The 23,231-nt window shown below is 45.2% G+C and overlaps 1 protein-coding gene across 1 annotated transcript in view; it reads right to left on the minus strand.

Annotated features, from left to right (window-relative positions):
- ESR2 (estrogen receptor 2) overlaps window positions 1-23,231 on the minus strand; it is a 65,773-nt gene that overhangs the window by 39,088 nt on the left and 3,454 nt on the right. The window contains exon 2 of the mRNA XM_064152845.1: window positions 6,957-7,429. Within this exon, the coding sequence (XP_064008915.1) occupies window positions 6,957-7,429 (473 nt within the window). The remainder of the gene's footprint in view (window positions 1-6,956; window positions 7,430-23,231) is intronic.

Below are 23,231 nucleotides of genomic sequence, written 5' to 3' on the forward strand. Positions count from 1 at the left end.
CAGCTTTGTCGCCCTTCTCTGGACATGTTCCAGCATCTCAACATCTCTCTTGAATTGAGGAGCCCAGAACTGGTCACAGCACTCAAGGTGTGGCCTGACCAGTGCTGAGTACCGGGGCAGAATAACCTCCCTTGTCCTACTGGCCACACTGTTCCTGACCCAGGCCAGGATGCCGCCTGGGCACACTGCTGGCTCATGTTCAGCTACTACCTACTGGTACCTAGTATCATGTGCAAACTCTCAGCAGCAGTGTGGCTAAAGGAAAGCCATATGGTTAACTTAGACACTTAAGAACAGAGGCAGAACTTAGGTCTTATCCCACCTTTTAGCAGGATTAGGGAGGAGAAAACAGGTTGGAGGGGAGGAGAGGGAAGAGGAGAGGGAAGAAGAAAGAGGAGAAGGGAGGGCAGGAGAGGAGGTGAGGTGAGGTTGGGGTGAGACAGCAGAGAGCACAGTTTACAACCTCTTTCTGAAGAATGAAGCAACATTGCCAGGGCAGCAGAAACTCAGGCACTGACAACAGCAAGTTTAAATGGAACAGTAGAAACAGGTCTGAAAGTGCTGTCAAAGAGGCTTTAACTAATATATTAGAAGTAGACTTTGTGCTGGTTTCATGACAGGAGGTAAGGACAAACACACCCACATGCCAACTAAAACTCATCAAGGTTATAAGTATTTGAGGAGAACATGTTCCAATTTCCTTGTAGAAAATTTGGAAAGGACAAAAGATGTTTCTTTCAGAAAATTCCAAACCAGAAGAATTAAGTTACTGCAAGCTCTTCAAAAATGTTAATACCCACAGATATTGCAGGGCATAAGGCTGTTTAGATGGTCAACAAGCCTGGGCTTTGATTACACACACCACTCCCCCCTCCATTAATGGACTGCTGCCTCACTAAGCTATTTCCCCTTCTGCTGCACTGGGAAGACCAGTGATGGGAGGGACTCAACCTTAGAATAAAGGTACTGTATCACACATGTCCTAATACTCAGCTAATTCAAGGAGGCAAAAGCATTACTATGCCTTTCTGTTCCCTGTATTGGGTAGCAAAAGCAATTTGGCATTTCATGTTACTGAAAGAGATATACTTTTAAGCTCTGTTCAACAATCATGATCCAACTGTGCAAGTCAGAAGAGAATCAAAATCAGAGAGCATCTCTGTGACTGATAGATGTGCTGTAGAGAGCTGTGTTTATTGCCCTCAGTAAAGCACAAAGCTGCTATGGGTGGGGGGAAAAAAAAGGCATCACAGCATCTCACTGAGGAGCATTGTTTTACCTCCCAGCCATGACAAGCCTTTGCTTGCTTAAAAGTTTTGCTTTGCCTGCTTAAAACAACCATCACCATGCAAGCTGCATGGCTTCTGCAGACTGTGGTAAACAGCTTGCACACAGAGCAACAATCTGGAACAAATTCCTCCTGCAGGCATCAAATCTGCTCCTCTGTGATAGCTGTAGCAGTGCAGCAGGAGGTTCGAAACAAATCATTCTATCACTCTTGTCTTTAAGCACAACTAAACTGGGAAACAGCAGAGAGCTTTAAGTTAGCTGAGAACCTCGTGATCAGACAACCTACCCTCACAAAGAGAGAGCCAGAGCAGGGTTAGAGATCACATCCCAGCGCTCTTGGCACTGGTACAGCTGAGCAGATGAGTGAGCTGCCAGGCCCTCCAGAAGAACTGACCCTAGCTGGCTGGCTGCTCACAAAGCTCCTGCACCAAAGGATTCAGGAAAGTGGACGAGGTACCCTGACTGATACTGAGGGGCTTCAAGGACAGAGGTTTATTGCCTGACACCTTCTAATACTCCTCTCTATTCCATGATCATTGCTTCTAAATAGAGATATCTTTCCATAAAAAGAACTGAGATTTTTTGGTAAGTAACCAGTCATTGATTTCCTACTCATCAAAAGTGACAGGATGATTACTCTGAAGGGGGAGGAATTATCAAGACTACTTAGGTTATTCACTATCCATTCTATCTCCTAATTACCTCTAGCTTTGCCCCAGCAAGTGGCAAAACTTGAACCTAAATTCAACTTTTTATTAGATATAAAGAGTGGCAAGGATTTGACTTAGAAAGTAGCAAGATTTGCTCAAGAACATTTGTTGTCTGACAGCTTTGGTTTTGGGGGTTTTGAAATCTGAATTACTGTACATAACAAAAAGAAAAAAAACATCAAACACACAACACTGTCCACTTCTGGGCTCCTCAATTCAAGAGAGATGTTGAGATACTGGAAGGTGTCCAGAGAAGGGCAACAAAGCTGGTGAGGGGCCTGGAACACAGCCCTGTGAGGAGAGGCTGAGGGAGCTGGGGGTGTGCAGCCTGCAGAAGAGGAGGCTCAGGGCTGACCACATTGCTGTCTACAACTACCTGAAGGGAGGTTGTAGCCAGGTGGGGTTGGTCTCTTCTGCCAGGCAAGCAGCAACAGAACAAGGGGACACAGTCTCAAGTTGTGCTGGAGAGGTATAGGCTGGATGTTAGGAGGGAGTTCTTCCCGGAGAGAGTGATTGGCATTGGAATGGGCTGCCCAGGGAGGTGGTGGAGTTGCCATCCCTGGAGGTGTTGAAGAAAAGCCTGTTGAGGCACTTAGTGCCATGGTCTAATTGATCAGATTGTGCTGGACTGGATGATCTTGGTTGGAAAGGTAGGACTGGATGGATAGGTTGGATAAGTTGGACTGCATGATCTTGGTTGGAAAGGTAGGACTGGATGGATAGGTTGGACTGGATGATCTTGGCGGTCTCTTCCAACCCACTTGATTCTATGTTTCTATATTAAAAACTAAAAATCCACTGAGTCAAAACTGAATAGCCCAGAATTTATAATTTATTACTCTTCCCTCCTGTGGGTGATTGGCTCATTCAGTGCCTGGAGATCAGTCAATCCCATACCAGCCTGAGCTACAGCATGAAGAAAACTCTTCCTTTGTCTCCCAGAATGTGTGCAAGATGATGGGCAAAAATCAGCTGAAGAATACTTTTAGTCCTTATTTTCCTCATTTTCTAGAGCATTCCTCCACTAGAACTTCTGGAGTGGTTAATACCACAGAACTGTCAACATCCACAGGTTCTGCTACACTGCAAATATTGATTAATATGCTGAAAATCATGTAATAGATACCTCAAAATTCAGAGGCATACTTCTGCTTAATCTCTGCAGCTGTTCAGTCATGAAATCAGGATGCCAAACCACCACATCAAAACCATTTGAAGATAGATTTTAAGTGCTCTACAGAATGAGCACAATTAAAACAACCAGAAGAGTAGGAGAATAATGCAAATAATTATGGCTTCAGAGCAGAGTTAAAGCAGTGCATAAATACAATATTAGTGCACAATGAACAAAGATACCAAATAATTTCACTAATTAACTCAACATTGCTTGCCTATGCCCCCAAAAGCCTTTCCTTGAGTGCCTTACCTGCAATTACCCAGAAGCACAAGGAAAATAATGAAAGAGAATGAATTATGTCCCAGAAACATCACTCTGGCAACTTGATTAAAGTTTGCTGATGCTTTTTAGAAAGTAATATTGTTTGTTCATTGTGAAAATAACCCTTTTGTTTCTGTAACTAAAATCCTTTTGTTTAGAGGATGGCTATAGACAAAGTGATTTGCCATTGGAATGGGTTGCCCAGGGAGGTGGTGGAGTCACCATCCCTGGAGGTGTTCAAGAAAAGCCTGGATGGAGCACTTAATGCCATGGTCTAGTTGATTGTCTAGGGCTGGGTGATAGGTTGGACTGAATGATCTTGGAGGTCTCTTCCAACCTGGTTGATACTATGATTCTATGAATATCAGACTACTTTTAAACATAATCAGTGTATCACATTTCTCTTTGTGTCATGTCCACATAAATTGTGTGTTCCCACACCAACACAATTTCTAAGACTTTAATTTTCAGTAGGTGTAGGACCTATAAGATAAATAGAGTGGACTCTTTATCACCCAGTTATTGCCACTTCACAAACAAAAATGAAGCTCTAAAAATTCATATGTATTTTTACAAGGAATGCAATTCAATTTTGCTGAGCTTGTGGTGTAGAGTAACAAATTTCTGCATGCATATACTGAGCCTATATGTGAGGAAAGGGAATGCCATAGTTCAAGAATTCTGTGGTTCTGTGATGCCAGAGTTCAAGCTCCTTATTTTAAGTCAGCCTATAGGGGGGTGCAAATTACACAGCAATCAGCTTTATTAACTAATGCTAATATAAATTTACACCCAAGGAAAATAAACTCCTGCCATGGTGAATCATAGAATCAACCAGGTTGGAAGAGACCTCCAAGATCATCCAGGCCAACCTAGCACCCAGCCCTAGCCAGTCAACTAGACCATGGCACTAAGTGCCTCATCCAGGCTTTGCTTCAAGACCTCCAGGGATGATGCCTCCACCATCTCCCTGGGCAGCCCATTCCAATGCCAATCACTCTCTCTGGCAACAACTTCCTCCTAACATCCAGCCTATACTTTCCCCAGCACAACTTGGTGTCCCCTTGCTCTATTGCTGGTTGCCTGGCAGAAGAGACTGATGCCCACCTGGCTACAACCTCCCTTCAGGTAGTTGCAGACAGCAATGAGGTCCCCCCTGAGCCTCCTCTTCTCCAGGCTAAACAACCCCAGCTCCCTGAGACTCTTATAGTTTATTTTACCTTTCCAAATAAAGCCACAGGCCTAAATATGCAGCAGTGATTTCTTACCTTTCAAATAAAATCCCCTTTCTCAAACTCCAAGGCTGTTTTAAAGTTACTCACTGTACAGCATTAGTCTCTCCCTTTCCCTAGTGCTACTCCTGTAATTTTCAATCCCAGAAACTCTTCCTTCAAGGTAGAATCTGGAAATCTGTAGTGTCAGTCATTGTTCCCATGGCAATAAATCTAATGCTCATGACATGAAATTAAGACCTACCCAAAGGATAAAGCAAAAGGAAACATAGGGCTTTTAAAATTATTCTTTACAGCCTTACTTCAGGGCAGGTATTCACAAGGGAATTACAGCATTTGTTGTTTGAGGGCTTTTCCCTCTGTCAAATTCTATTTTATGTCTTCTCAACTTCTGTACACAAAGAGAGGATTACAATGCATTGTGCTGAGACAACTGGACCACTGAGAAGGTCCAGTTACCAAACAGCACAGTAGTTACTTGCTCCTGAACAAAAAAAGGATCACACATAAATTTAGGCTCTAGATTTCATTGATTTCTCCTCTCTAAATTAGGTCCTCATCAGCTACAAGAGCAATAATCTGTATGGCAGAAGGCTTATTGCTCAAATTTCAGTGTGGAAGGACTTTCCTTCTGTCTATATAGAGAGCATACTGCAAAGCATGAGATGAGGTCCTCTTGCTCTTGGGTTGCTGTCCCATCATCTGCACAGCTTCAAACACTAACCTACATCAGCTTCCCAGAGCTGTCCAAGTTTTGCAATATTAAGGAATGCAGAAAGTGGTTGAATGTTTGCCCTAATCACATTAGACCTGCTTGGAGAATCCTTCTGTGTAGAATTGCTACCCAAATTCTGTGTAGCAGTGCTACCCATGCAGCCTCTACCAATCCATACACCTACACTTAAAGCAGATTTGCACTCCAGAACTGCCTGCTACTCTCTGCTGACTCCAGATAGAGATTAGTCAAGTGGCCAGGTTGACAATCTGCACATCTTATGAGCCTGGTAGATCTCACTGGATGATCTTGGAGGTCTCTTCCAACCTGGTTGATTCTATAATTCTATGATCTGTGCAGTCAAGTGGCCAGGTTGACAATCTGCACATCTTATGAGCCTGGTAGATCTCACTGGATGATCTTGGAGGTCTCTTCCAACCTGGTTGATTCTATAGTTCTATGATCTGTGCAGTCAAGTGGCCAGGTTGACCATCGGCACAGCTTACGAGCCTGGTAGATCTCACTGGATGATCTTGGGGGTCTCTTCCAACCTGGTTGATTCTATAATTCTCTGATCTTAGCACTGTGCAGTCAACATAAGTCCTACCCATTGCAGAAAGAATGTGGTACTCTTACAAACATCACAAATGCTTTAGTAGCACTGTTGATGTTAAGTAAGGAGCAACACCCTGAGCTTTTCTCTCTCCAACAGCTGTTGCGGCCATGCATGGAGTAATTTCATCAGCTGGTGATCTGCTTAGAGTTTGCAAGATGAGTAAAATGTGCAGAACTGCAAATACAGTTTCTTTACAGCTGAAAAATTAGCCAGTGAATCAATCTGCTGTTCACAAAACCATCATGGAGTCAGCTGAAAGCAACAAGACGCAGTATTAGACCTTTCAGTGGCAGCACCCTTTTGAGCAGGATGCACGCTGCTGTGTAGCTGTTAATGCTAAGAGAAAGTTAACATTTCCATGCAATTCCAAGCTCATGAAAAGCCTCCACTGCTATAGATGCAGTTGGGATAAAACCCACCGAAATTTTAGGTATAGGCTGGATGTTAGGAAGAAGTTCTTCACAGAGAGAGTGATTTCCCATTGGAATGGGCTGCCCAGGGAGGTGGTGGAGGCACCGTCCCTGGGGGTCTTCAAGAGAAGCCTGGCTGAGGCACTTAGTGCCGTGGTCTAGTTGACTGGATAGGGCTGGGTGCTAGGTTGGACTGGATGATCTCGGAGGTCTCTTCCAACCTGGTTGATTCTATGATTCTAGACAAAACAGAATTCAGACAAGCTTGCATGAAGAGGAAAAAAAGAATGAACCTCTAATTCTTTCACTCCAAAAGATTTAACTTAATTTTGATTACACAAAGTAGTACCTAGCAGTCTTGAACTTTGGTTTATACAGCACAGCGTTCTCACACCGAAGGCATCTGTAGTGCTTTGTGTGTAGTTCTCTAGCCAACTCCTGAGAAAGAATCAGTGTTTCAGAAGGGCTGCTTTGGTGTTTGGGGGAGAACTAAAGAAACTGTGACTACTTTTCAGAGAACAACTGAAGAAATGAGTAGCACTGACCTGGTCACAGGTAGCACTGCCTCCATCGGTCTTGCTTCACACCACGGACTCTTTGGCTGCTCTGCATACAGAAGCGATGACTGACAGTGCAGTGTCAGGGGAGAGAGATGGCCAGGAGCAGACCACAGCGTGTTGGGGCTTGATGTTTGCCTCACAGGTGCGCCCTCTGAATCACCTAAGTTGCTGGCAATGCTGTAATTCATCACAGCAGGACTGCAGAAAGCCATTGCAGAATATTCATGTCTGTTTTCTATGTAGGATGAGGGAATATAGACTGGGCTGTGTTCTGCTGTCAATGTGGACTGATTACAGCTGTAGGGAACTGGAGAGGCAATACCAGCAGGTGAGTTTTTAATTTCTGTTTTACTGCATCCAATATCCTGAAGTGGCAGCAACTGAGAGAAGTCTTTGTGAGAAGATGCACACAGGGACATTTTGAAGTTAGACTGCAGACTGCTGTTTAAATGTTCATCCTAAGAATGGCAAGGTATAAAAAACAATTAAATATATATTAATTAAAAGTAAGAAAGTTCTGCATTAAGTCTTTTCTATAAAAGAAAAAAAAAAGGAATCAAGAAAACAAAGAATGTGAAAATATCCTGCTAGAACAGGTCATGAGCCAAATGCACTTCAACAGTCAATGCACAAATTGATTGCCTTTAAGCTTTCTAGAGCTTCCATGGGAATAAAGGCTAAGACACAAGGTGAGTTCAGCCACGCCTCAAAAATGACAGTGACAAAATGCAATCAATCAGAATCTGAGACAATTGGGACCTTAACCAAAATAACTCATCACACAGTATCATCAGGGTTGGAAGAGACCTCACAGATCATCAAGTCCAACCCTTTACCACAGAGCTCAAGGCCAGACCATGGCACCAAGTGCCACGTCCAATCCTGCCTTGAACAGCTCCAGGGACGGCGACTCCACCACCTCCCCGGGCAGCCCATTCCAGTGTCCAATGACTCTCTCAGGGAAGAACTTTCTCCTCACCTCCAGCCTAAATTTCCCCTGGCATAGCCTGAGGCTGTGTCCTCTCATTCTGGTGCTGGGCACCTGAGAGAAGAGAGCAACCTCCCCCTGGCCACAGCCACCCCTCAGGTAGTTGTAGACAGCAGTAAGGTCACTCCTGAGCCTCCTCTTCTCCAGGCTAACCAATCCCAGCTCCCTCAGCCTCTCCTCGTAGGGCTGTGCTCAAGGCCTCTCCCCAGCCTCGTCGCCCTTCTCTGGACATGCTCAAGCATCTAATCACAATGAAGTTAAAGCTGCTCAGTGTCAGAGGCAAAATTACCTTGTGGTCCATGGCTCTGGGGTGAGTCCTGTGGGAAAGCAATTGTTGGAAATAAATAAGTCACCACCTCCTGTTCACACTGTAGGTGTGTCCTTCAGCCTGCCCTTCATCAGCTGCACACACACACACATCTCCTTTACCTTGCAAAACCAGAACTCCACTGCTCATCCCCTTCCACAGAGAAGGAAGAATAATAGAATTAGAGAATCAACCAAACAGGTTGGAAGAGATCTCCAAGATCATCCAGTCCAACCTAGCACCCAGCCATGTCCAGTCAACTGGACCATGGCACCAAGTGCCTCATCCAGTCTTTTCTTGAACACCCCCAGGGATGGTGACTCCACCACCTCCCTGGGCAGCCCATTCCAATAGGAAATCACTCTCTCTGAGCCTCCTCTTCTCCAGGTTGCACACCCCCAGCTCCCTCAGCCTCTCCTCATAGGGTTTGTGCTCCAGGCCCCTCACCAGCTTTGTCCCCCTTCTCTGGACACATTCCAGCATCTCAACAGCTCTTTTGAATTGAGAGGCCCAGAACTGGACACAGCACTCAAGATGTGGCCTGACCAGTGCTGAGTACAGGGGAAGAATAACCTCCCTTGTCCTACTGGCCACACTGTTCCTGATGCAGGCCAGGATGCCATTAGCTCTCTTGGCCACCTGGGCTCACTGCTGGCTCATCTTCAGCTACTATCTACCAGCACCCCCAGGTCCCTTTCCTCCTGGCTGCTCTCCAGCCACTCTGTCCCCAGCCTGTAGTGCTGCTTGGGGTTGTTGTGGCCAAAGTGTAGAACCCTGCACTTGGCCTTGTTCAATCTCATCCCATTGGCCTCTGCCCACCCATCCAGCCTGTCTAGGTCCCTCTGCAGGGCTCTCCTACCTTCCAACAGATCAAAACCTCCTCCCAGCTTGGTGTCATGTAATGACTTGTAATGGATGTCAGTAAGCAAAGCATCTCCATCACTGAGAGGTCCCTGGACAGGGCACCTCTATGCAGAGCCATTGTAAGTAAAAAAAAAGCAAAGCTGACAATGCAGAGTTTAAGTGATTTCATAAGATCAGGAAGTTTATCATTTCCTGCCACTGTCCACCCTCATCTCGACTACTCCTCCATCCTTTTTTCAACCTATATCAACTATCAAAAAAGAGACCTTAGTTTGCCCACAGTAAATACTCTGCATGATTTAAGTCAAACTAAATCATGTAAGAGAAGAAACACTTCAGACAAAGAAAAAAAAACAACAAACCATCAAAACCATCCTCTTAAGACATGAACCCTGTCCTGGAAGCATTAGAGTAGCATTTAAAACTCTAGTCCTTTTTTGTGGCTCACTGAGGCTTTCACCTGCAGTTCATTCCAGCTTTGAAGACAGATGAGCAGCTTCTTACAGCCTGCAATCCAAAACGATTCTGTTTCCCAAAAATCAAGGTCCAGCCCCTAGAGCTGATGCTGTAGTGTACTTTTTCAGATGGTAATAAGATTGCAACACCAAAAATGAACTCACAAGGTTATTAAAATTCACCCAAAGCTTTGCACTTCCAGAAGTGGCCAAAGCATTAATGCTTAAATATTCTTTTGTTTGTCTCACATAACCATAAAGATATGCACAGGAGGATGGAGCCAGCCTCTTCTGGGTGATGCCCAGTGACAGGATGAGGGGCAATGGGTGGAAGTTGAGGCATAGGAGGTTCCATGTGAACCTGATGAGGAATTTTTTTCACTGTGAGGGTGACAGAGCACTGGAACCAGCTGCCCAGGGAGGCTGTGGAGTCTCCCACTCCAGAGATACCCAAGAACCATCTGGATATGTTCCAGTGTAGCGGCTCTGGGTGATCCTGCTCTGGCAGGTGGGCTGGAGCAGTTCTTCACAGAGAGAGTGATTGGCATTGGAATGGGCTGCCCAGGGAGGTGGTGGAGGCACTGTCCATGGAGGTGTTGAAGCAAAGCCTGGCAGAGGCACTTAGTGCCATGGTCTGGTTGATAGGCTAGGACTGGGTGCTAGGTTTGGCTGGCTAACCTTGGAGGTCTCTTCCAACCTGGCTGATTCTATGATTCTATCTTTCAAGGTCCCTTCCAGCCCCTGAAATTCTATGATTCTATGAAAGCAAGATGAGGAGAGTCAAACCCAGGTCTGCTGAAGTCTCAGCAACCTCAGTGTCCCAAAAGTTATCAGCCAGATGGCATTTCTAGAATGCCAGCTTTGGGCATTGACACATTTTTTTTCTCCTCTAGGGCCAGGACTGAGGGTAGAAGGATTAACAAAAAATGTAAGAAATGTTAATAAAATGGGTAGTTTAGGGTCTGTCCTTCCTTCTCTCTTTGCACTCTGCTCATGAAGAGATTTGTAGAAAGAACCAGGAACTTATTTAAATCAACCCAGGCACTTCAGTCCCAGCTGCTGTTTTTTCCTTTGTGGGAAACAGGAAAATGAGAGATCTCAGCAGCTGTTTATGTTCAGCAGTTGTTGCACTGGAACTTGGATGCATCCAAAGCAGGAGGATCTGACCTCGCCCCTCACACAATCTACACACTTCATTTGCCCCAGCCAGATGCTTTGCAGTCTCCTCTACTAAGAGAAACCAAGCATCATCCAATTTTCACTGCAAAAAGCAGTGACAGCCTCAAAGGCATTTTCAGATGGTGAGTACAGCAAATAATTTTTAAGCAGCAAATGATGTAAAGAAGAAATTATTTTAAGACCATTTACAGTGGTTACTGAATGGGCTCAAGGAGCACATGGAACTCAAAAAGCATTTAAAGTTTCTGTGCAGATAAAGCTGTATACTGTTTGCAATCTCCCAGCCTGAATGCATTCAAGGTGTGTATGGACATTCTACAGGAGCATCTGGAATGTCCTGCAAGAGCTGCCTGTGCAAACTCATCCCTCTGCTTACTTTTCCTACAAAGGGCACACATGCAGTGGCAGGGTAACCTCAAACACTTCTGAGAGATGAACCTGAAAAGTATTACAGCCACATCCAGTTGGCAGCTGTCACTAGTGGTGTTCCCCAAGGATCAGTGCTGGGCCCAGTCCTGTTCAATATCTTTATTGATGATCTGGACGAGGGCATTGAGTCCAGCAACAGTAAGTTTGCAGATGACACCAAGCTAGGAGCAGGTGTTGATCTGTTGGAAGGTAGGAGAGCCCTGCAGAGGGACCTGGACAGGCTGGATGGGTGGGCAGAGGCCAATGGGATGAGATTGAACAAGGCCAAGTGCAGGGTTCTGCACTTTGGCCACAACAACCCCAAGCAGCGCTACAGGCTGGGGACAGAGTGGCTGGAGAGCAGCCAGGAGGAAAAGGACCTGGGGGTAATGGTAGATAGTAGCTGAAGATGAGCCATCAATATGCCCAGGTGGCCAAGAGAGCCAATGGCATCCTGGCCTGTATCAGGAACAGTGTGGCCAGCAGGTCAAGGGAGGTTATTCTGCCCCTGTACTCAGCACTGGTCAGGCCACACCTTGAGTGCTGTGTCCAGTTCTGGGCTCCTCAATTCAAGAGAGATGTTGAGATGCTGGAACATGTCCAGAGAAGGGTGACAAAGCTGGTGAGGGGCCTGGAGCACAAATCCTATGAGGAGAGGCTGAGGGAGCTGGGGGTGTGCAGCCTGGAGAAGAGGAGGCTCAGGGGTGACCTCATTGCTGTCTACAACTACCTGAAGGGACATTTTGGCCAGGTGGGGGGTGGCCTCCCAGGCAAGCAGCAATAGAACAAGGGGACACAGTCTCAAGTTGTGCCGGGGTAGGTCTAGGCTGGATGTTAGGAGGAAGTTGTTGCCAGAGAGAGTGATTGGCATTGGAATGGGCTGCCCAGGGAGGTGGTGGAGGCACCATCCCTGGAGGTCTTCAAGAAAAGCCTGGCTGAGGCACTTAGTGCCATGGTCTAGTTGACTGGCTAGGGCTGGGTGCTAGGTTGGACTGGATGATGTTGGAGATCTCTTCCAACCTGGTTGATTCTATGATTCTGTGAACACCTGTATTCTAGCCAGCTAGGGTGTTCTGCTAGGATACATGGATAGCTTTTGCAGCATGCAACTGGCTGTGTAGTTTCCCTCAGACAGTTGGAAAATACATGCAGGTACACTGCAGGAGCAGAGAGAACACAGAGCTGGTACCACACTGTTTTATGAACTGAAGGCAGCTGAGTTTTGTTGTGTCTTTCTGGAGAGGTAGTCTGGTAGAGTGGTATGCAGGATAACTGCCTATTTAGCAGAAGGGATCACAGGATCAAAGGATGTTAGGGGTTGGAAGGCACCCAAGGAGATCATCGAGTCCAACCCCCCTGCCAGAGCAGGACAATACTATATAACACAGATCACAGAGGAACACATCCAGACAGGCTCTGTTCTCTCAAAGAACAACACACACAGAAGTTAGGAGAAGAAAGAGTGAAGTTTGTTCTAGAGGGAGGAGCGGGTGCCAGTATGGCAAGTCCACACAGCTGTGCTGAAAAACAGCTCATGATTGATTTACAGGAGAGGTTCAAGAAAACTCTACTCATGGTCTTCAGCAGACTGCAATATAGTGGAAAAAAAATAGCAGCAATGGCTTAAGATGATTAGCTTGGGTCACAGAAACAGTTTAGCCACGGTAAGCTATGGATCTACATGGTGTGACATTCACATTTATACCTAAAGAATTTAGAAGAGTAAGTCTGCAGCCTCACAAATACAGTAAAGCTGCTGAAGTTACCCAGTACTGTTCATAAAGTCCTAAAGACTGAGTGTTGAGCTGTGAAATTCTAAGGATTGAAGCTAAAAGGATTTCAGATTCAGGGAACAAGTTCTTGAGAGTCAGGACTAGAGAAAACAAACTCCACTAACACAAATACCTCAGAAGGAAGCACGACCACATTTAAGCCAAGGTTTACATAAGTAGTGCAAGAGGCTAATAAATTTCTTCCATCCTGGTATAATAATGTCCTCACATCTTAAGCACCATTCCTTTAACTCCTGCATAAACTGAATTCCCATTCCAGCATCTCCCTCTCTGAAGAAATGCTTTAAAAGCAAGATTCTAATTTAAGAATACATCATTTAGATCTAATTTATCAGCATTGCATTAGCTCTGTACCAGACACAGAAATGAAACAGATATCCACTGTTTTCATGCTACAGCCTCCTGGGAGAGACTGCAAATGTTTCAGTCCCCTTAAGTCAGTGTCTTAGCAAGATCCTCAGCAAAACTAGATGGATTGCCATTATTAAAGAGCCATTTTGTCTGATTCCTTGAGTAACACTTACCATTCACAGATCTAAATCACTAAGGGCAGGGTTCACATCTGGCATAAGAGAAAATAGTTCCCTTGGCATCGGTGCAGGGAGGATGATTCTGGTGTCCATGAGGATGGAGGAACAACCAAAAAAAAAATGCTCTTTGCAGAACAAACACCACCCCCAGCTCTATGCACTGCACTTGCTGTATCTTGAAAGTCACTATGCAAGGCACACCAGATCAGGCGCAAGAACTGGTTTTGATGTCGTAACCAAACAGACACATGGGTAAATAATTAAGCCATCTGACCTATTTGAACAAACCCAAATCCAGTTATTGCACATTACCTATACCAAGTAGCTTTTAAAAAGCCATGTATGAAATGAACTTCTTTTTGTGTTTGTTTTTGAAGGAGCAGGGAGAAGAGGTAGAAAAGTTGAGCTACCATGGTCTATAGCCTGCATGGAAACGTGATGTAAAAGCTTTCCTCAGGAAAAAACACAACACTCTGCAAAAAGCACTAAAGCAATAGAGTGATGGATGCTGTCAGGCACCATTCTATCAACATAACTTACAAGATGCTTGGAATTTTGTAGGTAAGCCATGTAATTTGAGCAAAGACTTTTGATTTTGGCAATAGAGAATTAAGATGACCTTTTTCTCTGCTGGGCTTAAGTTAAAGTGCAGTCGTTCTGCCTTCCATTTTACTAGCATAGAAGTCATAGAATCAATCAGTCAGGGTTGGAAGGGAGCACAAGGATCATCCAGTTCCAACCTCCCTGCCATGGGCAGGGACACCCTACCCTAGAGCAGGCTGCACACAGCCTCATCCAGCCTGGCCTTAAACACCTCCAGCCATGGGGCCTCAACTACCTCCCTGGGCAACCCATTCCAGCCTCTCACCACTCTCACAGTGAAGAACTTCCTCCTTACATCCAGGCTGAACCTACCCACCTCCACCTTTGCTCCATTCCCCCTAGTCCTGTCACTCACTGATAGCCTAAAAAGTCCCTCCCCAGCTTTTTTGTAGGCCCCCTTCAGATACAGTAAGGCAACAAGAAGGTCACCTGGGAGCCTCCTCTTCTCCAGACTGAACAGCCCCAACTCTTTCAGTCTGTCCTCATAGCAGAGCTGCTCCAGCAGCAATTCAGCAAGCACCCATTCCACTACTCCACAGGCTAAGCCCCTCAGTCTGCTTGCAAAGTGTGCTATTAAATATCCTGCTAAGTTAAACTTAACAGAACTGCATCATTTTCTCAAAACCTGATCATTAAAGTCATTCCTGATGCATAAAATACCCCTCGTGCTCATGTTTTGTGACAAACTTATTACTCATTAAACAAAAAAAAAAGCTGTGCTAGACACTGCCAAGAGAAGACACATAAGTAAACAAGTTTATTATTACCTGAGAAGGACTAGATGCAACAAGCAGAGGACAGACAGAGAAGTAAAATGAAAATAAAGCTATCTGCCTGGACCTCAGATGTTGTACTCTTTCCTCCAAAATTAATAGCCTGTTGGCATTGACATCAAGAACTCTGAAGAAAACATTGCACATTAAGAGCACACAGGCAAGAGCATTTCATAACACTCCAGCAAAATGAACACTCTTTTTAGCCTGTCTTAGCCTTTGTGTTCCTGAGGACACTGGCAACCTCGTAGCTATTCTGTGCATCCATAACTATATTTCAAGACTCAATGCGTGTGAGGTACACGGAGGCACCGAGGGAACAAGGTTTGTTCCACCAGGGGCACATATAGGACTGCAGGAAAGTCTCACTTCAGCCTTCTACTCCCTGAAGTTTCAAAGCCAGCAAAGCCAGATTAATTTCAAACAAGGTGCAGAAGGCAGGACTGGCTAGGGCTGGGTGCTAGGTTGGACTGGATGATCTTGGAGGTCTCTTCCAACCTGGTTGATGCTATGATTCTGTGACAAGAGATTACAGGCATGAGTCAGTGCAAGGTCTGTTTCAGTTGGACATATAGAATCATAGAATCAACCAGGTTGGAAGAGACCTCCAAGATCATCCAGTCCAACCTAGCACCCAGCCCTATCCAGTCAACTAGACCATGGCACTAACTGCCTCATCCAGGCTTTTCTTGAAGACCTCAAGGGACGGTGCCTCCACCACCTCCCTGGGCAGCCCATTCCAATGCCAATCACTCTCTCTATGGCAAGAACTTCCTCCTAACATCCAGCCTAGACTTTCCCTGGTACAACTTGAGACTGTGTCCTCTTGTTCTGTTGCTGGTTGCCTGGGAGAAGAGGCCAACCCCCACCTGGCTACAATGTCCCTTCAGGTAGTTGTAGACAGCAATAAGGTCCCCCCTGAGCCTCCTCTTCTCCAGGCTAAACACCCCCAGCTCCCTCAACCTCTCTTCATAGGGTTTGTGTTCCAGGCCCTTCACCAGCTTTGTCTCCACAGGGGAAAATTAAATACAGGAACAGGATACCCAGAAAGGCTGTGACATCTCCATCTTTGGAGATACAAAAACAGACATCTCACTGAAAAAGACTCTGAGCATCCTGAATTCACTTGGAGCAGGATGTTGGATTAGTCACTCTCCAGAAGTCCCTTTCCCATTACATTTTTTTATGGCTCTGCTCATCCACTGCTGGAAGCATTCATAGCAGAGGAAATTACCTTTCACCTGTGCTGGTGTGATGGTTTGGATGTTATCTGCCTCCCCCCCTCCGCACTTCAGAAAATCACCCAGACTAGACTCAGAGGCTCTAGAAAATTGAATGAAGCTTTATATTTAGAGCTTAACACAATGTACAAGCAGGTATTTACAACATAGACAGAAACAGACAAGCTGAAAAGTAATGCAGAAACACAACAGCCTTCCCAGAAACCAGAGTCCCCAGGAGGGGCTCCCAACCACCCTTCCACCTTCCACCCCTCTACCTTACCCTAGACTTTGGCTTGCGCTCACGGTAGTTTGGAGGGTCGGCCAGAGGGGTTGGGAAGCAGAAGGATTAGTCACAAAGATAGCAGGTTAGGTTAGAGAGAAGTTCATGCAGCCCCAGAGACAGAGAGACTCACTTATCTATATTTATGTTCTTGTTCTTACACATCTCAGCAAGCCTATTGTCTCTATATAGAGTCTGTTTCTAGTTAGATGAGTAGTATGATGAGCAGGAATTATGGGATTGAATAAGGGGTGGAATGTCCCAGGTTGAGGCTACAGGGTTAAAAAAATTTCTGGGGACTAGAAGGTTGTTATTCAATCCCATAATTCTGCTATAAACTCACAACAAGGTCAGTTTGCTCTCCTTGCCTCCTCCTCCTGCCCTGTGAGCCACTTTATCAGGAAGAAGATGTAAGCAGTAGGCCTCCATCTTTGGATGGCAGAGCCATTGTGTGTGTGGGAGGACTGCAGCACTAGGGAGCACTAGATTTAGTTTTTGGGATGGGGGAAAATTCCAGGGGGTTTGCAAGGGATGTAGTAATTGCTTTGTAATGTCTCTCTCTGTAGAATCATAGAATCATAGAATCAACCAGGTTGGAAGAGACCTCCAAGATCATCCAGTCCAACCTAGCACCCAGCCCTAGCCAGTCAACTAGACCATGGCACTAACTGCCTCATCCAGGCTTTCCTGAAGACCTCTAGGGACGGTGCCTCCACCATCTCCCCGGGCAGCCCATTCCAATGCCAATCACTCTCTCTGTGAAGAGCTTCTTCCTAACATCCAGCCTAGACCTACCCCAACACAGCTTGAGACTGTATCCCCTTGTTCCATTGCTGGTTGCCTGGGAGAAGAGGCCAACCCCACCTGGCTACAGCCTCCCTTCAGGTAGTTGTAGACAGCAATGAAGTCAGCCCTGAGCCTCCTCTTCTCCAGGCTGCACACCCCCAGCTCCCTCAGCCTCTCCTCATAGGGTTTGTGTTCCAGGCCCCTCACCAGCTTTGTTGCCCTTCTCTGGACACCTTCCAGCACCTCAACATCTCTCTTGAATGGAGGGGCGCAGAACTGGGCACAGCACTCAAGGTGTAGTATTTCTCTCTAAATATAATTCTGTACTTTTCCTCCAGTTTCATTTGAGAGTTTAATTTCTGTCCCTATCTTCAAAAAACCACGACACCTATGAGTGCAGTAGCCATCACCATTGTTTCCTTTTCACAGCCTGTAATCTAATTCTTCTCACTAAAATATCCCAGCTAGGCTCAAACTAGCACAGCTGGAAAGAATGAAGCATATCAAAGGATTACTAATTACCCCCAACACTGACCATCTTGTCAGCTACGTACAAGAAGGTAAGAGCCATGGGTCTTTGTCCAAAGACAACCATCATTTAACACTTGGTGGTGCATGGAAAAAGCTGTCTTGCATAAGATGCAGTGGGATTAGTGCACTGGAAGGTATGCAGGTAATTGGAAAGATTTTCAGATCTCACTTCAAACTAGAGTTAAGATTGACTACAGTAGTTCTTAGCCTTTCAATTTGTAGACTCTTGAAATGCTATCAGACTTCAGAATGGACTTAGGCTTTCTAAGCTTTGCATTTGTTACATACTGAAGGGAAGCTGTAGCCAGGTGGGAGTTGGTCTCTTCTGCCAGGCAACCAGCAACAGAACAAGGGGACACAGCCTCAAGTTGTGCTGGGGGAGGTCTAGGCTGGATGTTAGGAGGAAGTTCTTGCCATAGAGAGAGTGATTGGCATTGGAATGGGCTGCCCAGGAAGGTGGTGGAGTCACTGTCCCTGGAGGTATTGAAGAAAAGCCTGCTTGGGGTACTTAGTGCCATGGTCTAGTTGATTAGACAGGGCTGGGTGGGGTGCTAGGTTGGACAGGTTGATCTTTGAGGTCTTTTCCAACCTGGTTGATTCTATGATTCTATGATTTTTTTTTTCATAGACCTGAGGATCCATAAATGGGAAGCCACTCCTGTTTAAGGATACAAAACTAAACTGAGAGACTTCAGCTGCTTTTCTCTGTATGTCACTGCTTCAAAGTACAGCATAAACACTCAATACATACTCCATCAAAAAGAGTTATCTGATTTTCAACATGAAAATTTTATCATGTTCCATAAAAAAAAAAAAAAAAAACAAATAGTAGCAACTACAAGGATCTATCAGATGGTTTTGCAATCACACCTCAATGCACAGCAATATCATGGCAGAAGCCACTGCAGAGAATATCATAGAATCAACCAGATTAGAAGAGACCTCCAAGGTCATCCAGTCCAACCTAGCACCCAGCCCTATACAATCAACCAGACCATGGCACTAAGTGCCTCAGCCAGGCTTTACTTCAACACCTTCAGGGACAGAGACTCCACCACCTCCCTGGGCAGCCCATTCCAATGCCAATCACTCTCTCTGCCAACAACTTCCTCCTAACATTCAGCCTAGACCTCCCCCAGCACAACTTGAGACTATATCCCCTTGTTCTGTTGCTGGTTGCCTGGCAGAAGAGACCAACCCCCACCTGGCTACAGCCGCTCTTCAGTATGTAACATTCCAATGCCAATCACTCTATCTGGCAACAACTTCCTCCTAACATCCAGCCTAGACCTACCTTGGCACAACTTGAGACTCTGTCCCTTTGTTCTATTGCTGTTGTCACCTACAAACTTACTGATGCTGGACTCAATCCCCTCATCCAGATCATCAATAAAGGTGTTGAACAGGACTGGACCCAGCACTGATCCTTGGGGGACACCACTAGTGACAGCTGCCAACTGGATGTGGCACCATTCACCACCACTCTCTGGGCCCAGCCTTCCAGCCAGTATCACACTCGTCCAGGTGATATTCTGATGCATGAAAGGGCAAGGAAGAATGGTACAGGATAGCATACAGCAGGATGCAAGAGAGAGCAGGGAAGAATGATACAGGATGGTACACCCCAGGAACTCAAATTTTCTTGGACTAGTTATGTGCATCTGTATCCAGCATCTCTGAAGCACACTTGGGTCTGTAAGCACAGGCTAACTAATTAATCTAGTTCTTAAGAACTTAATTTGGAGCCATTAATTCTTGGTTCAATGATCAGACCACAGTTCTGTGCCAACAGCGGGAATACACCAGTTCCTTGGATCCAGGAGTAATTAATTTCTTCATCCACCATTTCTCCCTTAAGGAGAGTGCCCTAGAAGAAGCATATAGGAGCATTCCTCCACCCCATTAATTTCTAGTGATTAGAAAAGCCTGCATTGAGGGACATCTTTAATTTTTATTGCTAGACTGAGAAACAGAGTCCCACACTCAATCATCTGGCATCAAAAAAATATATGGATAAGTAGCCTTAGTTTTTTTCCCAGCAGGTCTTTTACACAGCTTGGAGGGTTACTGAATAGCTCTTTCTTAGTTATTGGCATGGCATGGGCTTGAGCTGGCACAAAGACTGAGATTCTCTGACTCAAGTCAAGCTCTTGCTGTTTTCTCCTATAACAACTCAGCATCCCCCATATCAGAAATAAACTAAGGATTGAAATTACCACTGCAGTTATTCCCTGTTCCCACAACACCCCCCCCATGCAAACTTGTGAAGATATACAGCAGGCATGCACAGAGCAGTGCCAGCAGCAATGCACTAATGCCAGACAGAAATTGAGGAGGGAAAAAAAGGAAGAGTGGAAAAAAAAAGGTCAGTATGTGAAGAAAAACAAGGAATCCAGGCAATAGGAGCATAGCAGGAATTGAGATTTCCTCTTCTCTGAGGGACAGTGTCTGTCTTGTTTCAAGGAAAGCAAAGATGAGAGATTTTCCCTGACAGCAGCTATCCATCACTAGGTATAAAAAAACAGTGATGAGATTAAGAGCCCTTTGTCCAATGGACAATAGAGTAAGGTCATAACTGCCTCTGCACCCTAGATCCCCTGGCAATCTCCAGGCAACAAGATTCGATAGGTGAGCAGACAAACAGGACATATCCCCAGATTACAGGAAAGAAGTTATTTCTGCTGCACATACTACACCACCTGAGGATCTGACCCACCACAGCTCCAGAACATGGGGTGGGAGTTTCTGTTGGCATAGCAAGTCAGTGAATGAAGGATTTAGTTTTTCCTGGCTAAGCAGAACGTGATGGATGGGTCATTCCCTTGAGCGTGGCATGCCTCAGGCTCCTCAAGTGACCTCTTGCTTTATGAGGCTAAGAAGCAAGAGTGATCACCATGGCTGTCTTTGGCATCAGAAAACCCTCCTTACAGACATGCTGTCAGGGAATCTTCCTTTTCCAGATCTAGGGAACCTGAAGAGTGGAGAGAAGCAGCAGACTTGCTCCTGTCAGACCAATGTTCAGGGTCCCTTATTCCACTCTATCCTTGTGCTAGTTTGAAGCAGGGTAGAATGTTTTGGTGAGAAAAACTAGATCATAGGCTGTGAAAGGAAAACAGTGGTGATGTCTACTCCCCCCAGAGTCTTGCTGAAGAAGAAAGTAAACATTAGATAACACTCTCACCATTTTGACTCACTTTCTGGCTGGGCACTGACTGAGCTGCATCTCCCTAACCTCACCTTCCACTCACCTTTGCTTCTTAACCTCTTGGCTGAACCTCCATTCTTCCTTAGGACTGGGGTAAGGTTGAGAGGGGCAGGGGGAAGGTGCAGGGGTGGTTGAGAGCCCCTCCTGGGGACTCAGGTTTCTGGGAGGGGAGTTGTGCTTCTGTATTGCCTTTTACCTTGTCTATTTCTGTCTATAACTGTATATACTGTAAATATCTGCTTGTATATTGCGCTAGCTGTAAATAAATAGCTTCATTTATATTCCCAGAGCCCAACTCAGTCTAGTCTGGGTACCTTCTAAAGTGTGGGGGGGCAGGGAACACCCAAACCATCACTGTTCTGGGGGTCTTCAAGAAAAGCCTGGATGAGGCACTTAGTGCCATGGTCTAGTTGATTGGATAGGGCTGGGTGCTAGGTTGGACTGGATGATCTTGGAGGTCTCTTCCGACCTGGTTGACTCTATGATTCTATGATTCTATGCTCACAATCCTTCTATCTGATCTAATTGAGGAAGCCCCTGCTTGCTGCAGAGTTCAACTAGATGACCTTTGGAAGTCACTTCCAACCCAGACCATGCTGTGATTCTTGCTCAAATAACATTATGTTATTTACTATGCTCTCTCCCTGACAGCCTCTTTACTCATTTACATAGTGAAAGAGTCTGCTTCTCTAGTGGTCTTATTTAGCAATGAGCTCAAAGCCCCTTCAGCTAACAACGCCTGTCAGCATTGTTTTTCACGCAGCTCTGGCCAAGAAAAACACGCCACACGCAAGATTTTGTTCCCATCACTGCCACTCAGGCAGCCACCAAAGCTGTGCAGTTGAACTGTGCTTTCAGAAACACCGTGAGGCATGCTTCAGGTGTGTGGCTATGACAGAAAGCAGTGCCCAGTTTCCATCTTGCTCTGCTCAGTATCCGAACAACGCACTTCGTGTGCCTGCCTCATCTTTTACTGCACAAAGCAAACTTCTGTCCTTCCAGATAGAAAACTTGGACAGACGTTTTAATAATTGGACAGGAATTAAATCTAAGTATGAAAACATACCACAGTATCATCAAGGTTGGAAGAAACCTCACAGATCATCAAGTCCAACCCTTTACCACAGAGCTCAAGGCTAGACCATGGCACCAAGTGCCACGTCCAATCCTGCCTTGAACAGCTCCAGGGATGGCAACTCCACCACCTCCCCAGGCAGCCCATTCCAGTGTCCAATGACTCTCTCAGTGAAGAACTTTCTCCTCACCTCCAGCCTAAATCTCCCCTGGTGTAGCTTGAGGCTGTGTCCTCTTGTTCTGGCGCTGGCCACCTGAGAGAAGAGAGCAACCTCCCCCTGGCCACAACCACCCCTCAGGTAGTTGTAGACAGCAATAAGGTCTCCCCTGAGCCTCCCCTTCTCCAGGCTAAACAATCCCAGCTCCCTGAAATGCTGTGCAGTTTTAGCTGCTAGTGTCCTAGCTTTAGGTATAAATCACAATACTGTGCCCTAGTGTGCTCTGTGGTTAAGGGTTGGACTTGATGATCTGTGAGGTCTCTTCCAACCCTGATGATACTGTGATAGTTTTAAGTATAAATCAATTTTTTTCCTGTTTGGAGTTCATGTAAAATACTATTTCACTTGCATTTGTTTTGTTAGGCATCATTACAGCGACCTGCAATTTTATTCTAACTCATTTTGTTGACAAAGGGTTTGCAGTGTAGTTATGTTGATACCTGATATTGATGATTAAAAAGATGTTAGAAATGCCTAATTGTGCCACAACTTTTCCATCATGATCAGTTCACTGAGTTTAACAGTTAAAAAAACCCAAAGTATTGCTTATTCTTGCCTTTCAAGCTATGGAATATTGGGTGTGCAGTGTAGTTAATTTGTTACCTGATATTGATGATTTAAAAGATGTTAGAAATGACTAATTGTGCCACAACTTTTCCATCATTATCAGTTCACTGAAATAACAGTAATAAAACCCAAGGTATTGCTTATTCTTGCCTTTCAAGCTATGGAATATTGGGTGTGCAGTGTAGTTAATTTGATACCTGATATTTATGACTTAAAAGATGTTAGAAATGACTAATTGTGCCACAACTTTTCCATCATGATCAGTTCACTGAGTTTAACAGTTAAAAAAACCCAAAGTATTGCTTATTCTTGCCTTTCAAGCTATGGAATATTGGGTGTGCAGTGTAGTTAATTTGTTACCTGATATTGATGATTTAAAAGATGTTAGAAATGACTAATTGTGCCACAACTTTTCCATCATTATCAGTTCACTGAAATAACAGTAATAAAACCCAAGGTATTGTTTATTCTTGCCT

This window comes from Pogoniulus pusillus, chromosome 1, assembly GCF_015220805.1.
Source record: "Pogoniulus pusillus isolate bPogPus1 chromosome 1, bPogPus1.pri, whole genome shotgun sequence".
NCBI classification, from domain to species: domain Eukaryota; kingdom Metazoa; phylum Chordata; class Aves; order Piciformes; family Lybiidae; genus Pogoniulus; species Pogoniulus pusillus.